Source organism: Mesoplodon bidens (genome assembly GCF_964165515.1).
Source record: "Mesoplodon bidens genome assembly, chromosome: 3".
Taxonomy (NCBI): domain Eukaryota; kingdom Metazoa; phylum Chordata; class Mammalia; order Artiodactyla; family Ziphiidae; genus Mesoplodon; species Mesoplodon bidens.
Window position 1 is genome coordinate 138306283 of NC_138178.1, and position 1954 is coordinate 138308236.

Below are 1954 nucleotides of genomic sequence, written 5' to 3' on the forward strand. Positions count from 1 at the left end.
GCCTCTGCTGGTTATTTGTGGGCTTCCCTCTCTACACTCCCACCCCCCCCAAAAAAAAAAAAAGAAAAAAGAAAACCACTGTACTGTAGCGGTTAAAGCTCTAGAGCCAGCGTCAGGAGGCAATGAGCAGCTGCTAGATCTGGAATGAGTTATTTAACATCTCTTCACCAGATGGGGGTTGAATGAGAGGAGTCTAGCCGTCCCTTCTTCTCTCAAAGAACCTCACGTGTCAGCTCGTTAAGGAGATGGGGAAAATGTGCAGGGAGGTCTCACTCTAGCAGCTCAAACACCCCAGAAGAGTCTGGAAGCCCCGGATAGGGTGTAATTCCTCTCTCTCTCTGGTCTCCTCATTCACAACTGGAGGCAATGTGAGGCGAAGTTGGAACTGGGTGACAGTCGGGAGGGAGAAACCAAAAGAAGCTTGCAAGAGCGTTTTGGCAAAAAGCAGAAAGGGTGCTCTGAAAGCAGGAATTACTCGTCGTCCTCGTCTTCGTCGTTCTGGTCCTGGTAGCGAATGTAGACGACCAGCATGACAAATCCCATGAGGATGCAGAGGGAGCCGACCACCAAGTAGGCGATGCCCAGGAACGGATTCTTGCCGCCCATCCACGAGATGCTGCTGAAGATGATGAGCTTGTGGCCGCCGAAGGCTGTCACCGGGTAGTTGTAGGTGATGTTGACGCGGTAGGTGCCCCGCGGCAGCCCGGCCGAGTAGTTGCCCTGGCGGATGCGCGCGTACAGCTTGCGGAACGTGGGCAGCGCCGCCGTGCGCATCCATACCACGAAGTCCTGGTTGATGAAGCCGGTGTTGTTCGGGTCTGGGCTGAGCTCGTAGACCGGCCGGTGCCAGTTGGGCGGGGGCGCGGTGCCCCGGAAGGCCAACGCCAGGCTGCCGTTGACCAGCGGCGGGTTGCGGAACTTGACGTGGTAGTCGGTCCACCAGGCGATGCCGGTGCGGTCGAGCGGCACCTCGACGTAGGGCCCGCCGGGCAGGCGCTGGTGCCACAGCGAGAAGGAGTCGTTGAAGAGGCTGTTGGCGATGGCGCCGCAGGGCGCGATGGGCAGGCCAGCCGCGCTGTACTGGTAGGGGTAGCACTCGTTGACCGGGTGGCGCAGCGCGCTCTGCAGCCCGCTCAGTTGCGCGCCGTCGCGGGACACGCCGTAGCGCCGGTTGTTCTGGTAGAAGCTGGTCAGCTCGTAGTAGAGGTACACGGGGCCCTGGAAGAGCTCGGGCAGCGAGAAGTACCAGGCGCAAGAGCAGCGGGGCGGCGGCGCGCGGCCCTGGCCGGCGGCGGCGCACACCGAGCAGTTGCCGGTGCCCGGGTGGCCGGTGTAGTCGTACTCGAGTTCCTTGATGCCGTTGGAGGAGTAGTAGAGGCCCAGGCCCAGGCCGATGAAGGCCAGGCCGGCGCAGAAGAAGAGCGGCAGCGTGATGCTGGCTGACAGCAGCGGCTGCCAGGCGGGGAGGCGCTGCTGAGTGAACGCGGTGTTGTCGGGCTGGTGGGCGCCCCGGGCGGTGGCGCTCCAGGTCATGGCGGCCGCGCGGACCCACGGAGGGGCGCTCGGATGGGGCTGGCCGGGGGCGCCTCCCGCTCCTCGCTGGGCGAACCAGGAGCTACCCCCGGGGCAGGTTTCCACCGGCTCAGGTGAGTTCTGGCCCCGGCCCCGCCTCCGGCCCCCGCACAGGTGAGTCTTAGTTACAGGTTCTCCGGGCAGTGACCGGACCCTTCAGTTCCGCCTCGGCCCAGGTGATCGGCCAGCACCGCCCCTGCGGGTAATCGAGAGCCGCGCCCCGCCTCTTCGGAGGTGAGCGGGAGGGCGTTCCTTCCCTCACCTGGCGGGCCCAGAACTCGCTTTTCCTCTCAATCCGGGTGGGTCCGGACTCCAGCTCCTCCTCCCCGAGGTGAGTGGCGGCCCCAGGCTGCCTCTGAGTGGCTCATACCTTGCTCAGGTA

The 1954-nt window shown here is 63.8% G+C and overlaps 1 protein-coding gene across 1 annotated transcript; it reads right to left on the reverse strand.

Moving 5' to 3' along the window:
* Nucleotides 1-334: 334 nt before the first annotated feature.
* Nucleotides 335-1740, reverse strand: TMEM30B (transmembrane protein 30B). Its single transcript, XM_081228947.1, has one exon. It carries the CDS (start codon nt 1531-1533, stop codon nt 472-474), a length of 1062 nt encoding a protein of 353 aa, XP_081085073.1. The 5' UTR covers nt 1534-1740; the 3' UTR covers nt 335-471.
* Between the last annotated feature and the right edge of the window lie 214 nt (nt 1741-1954).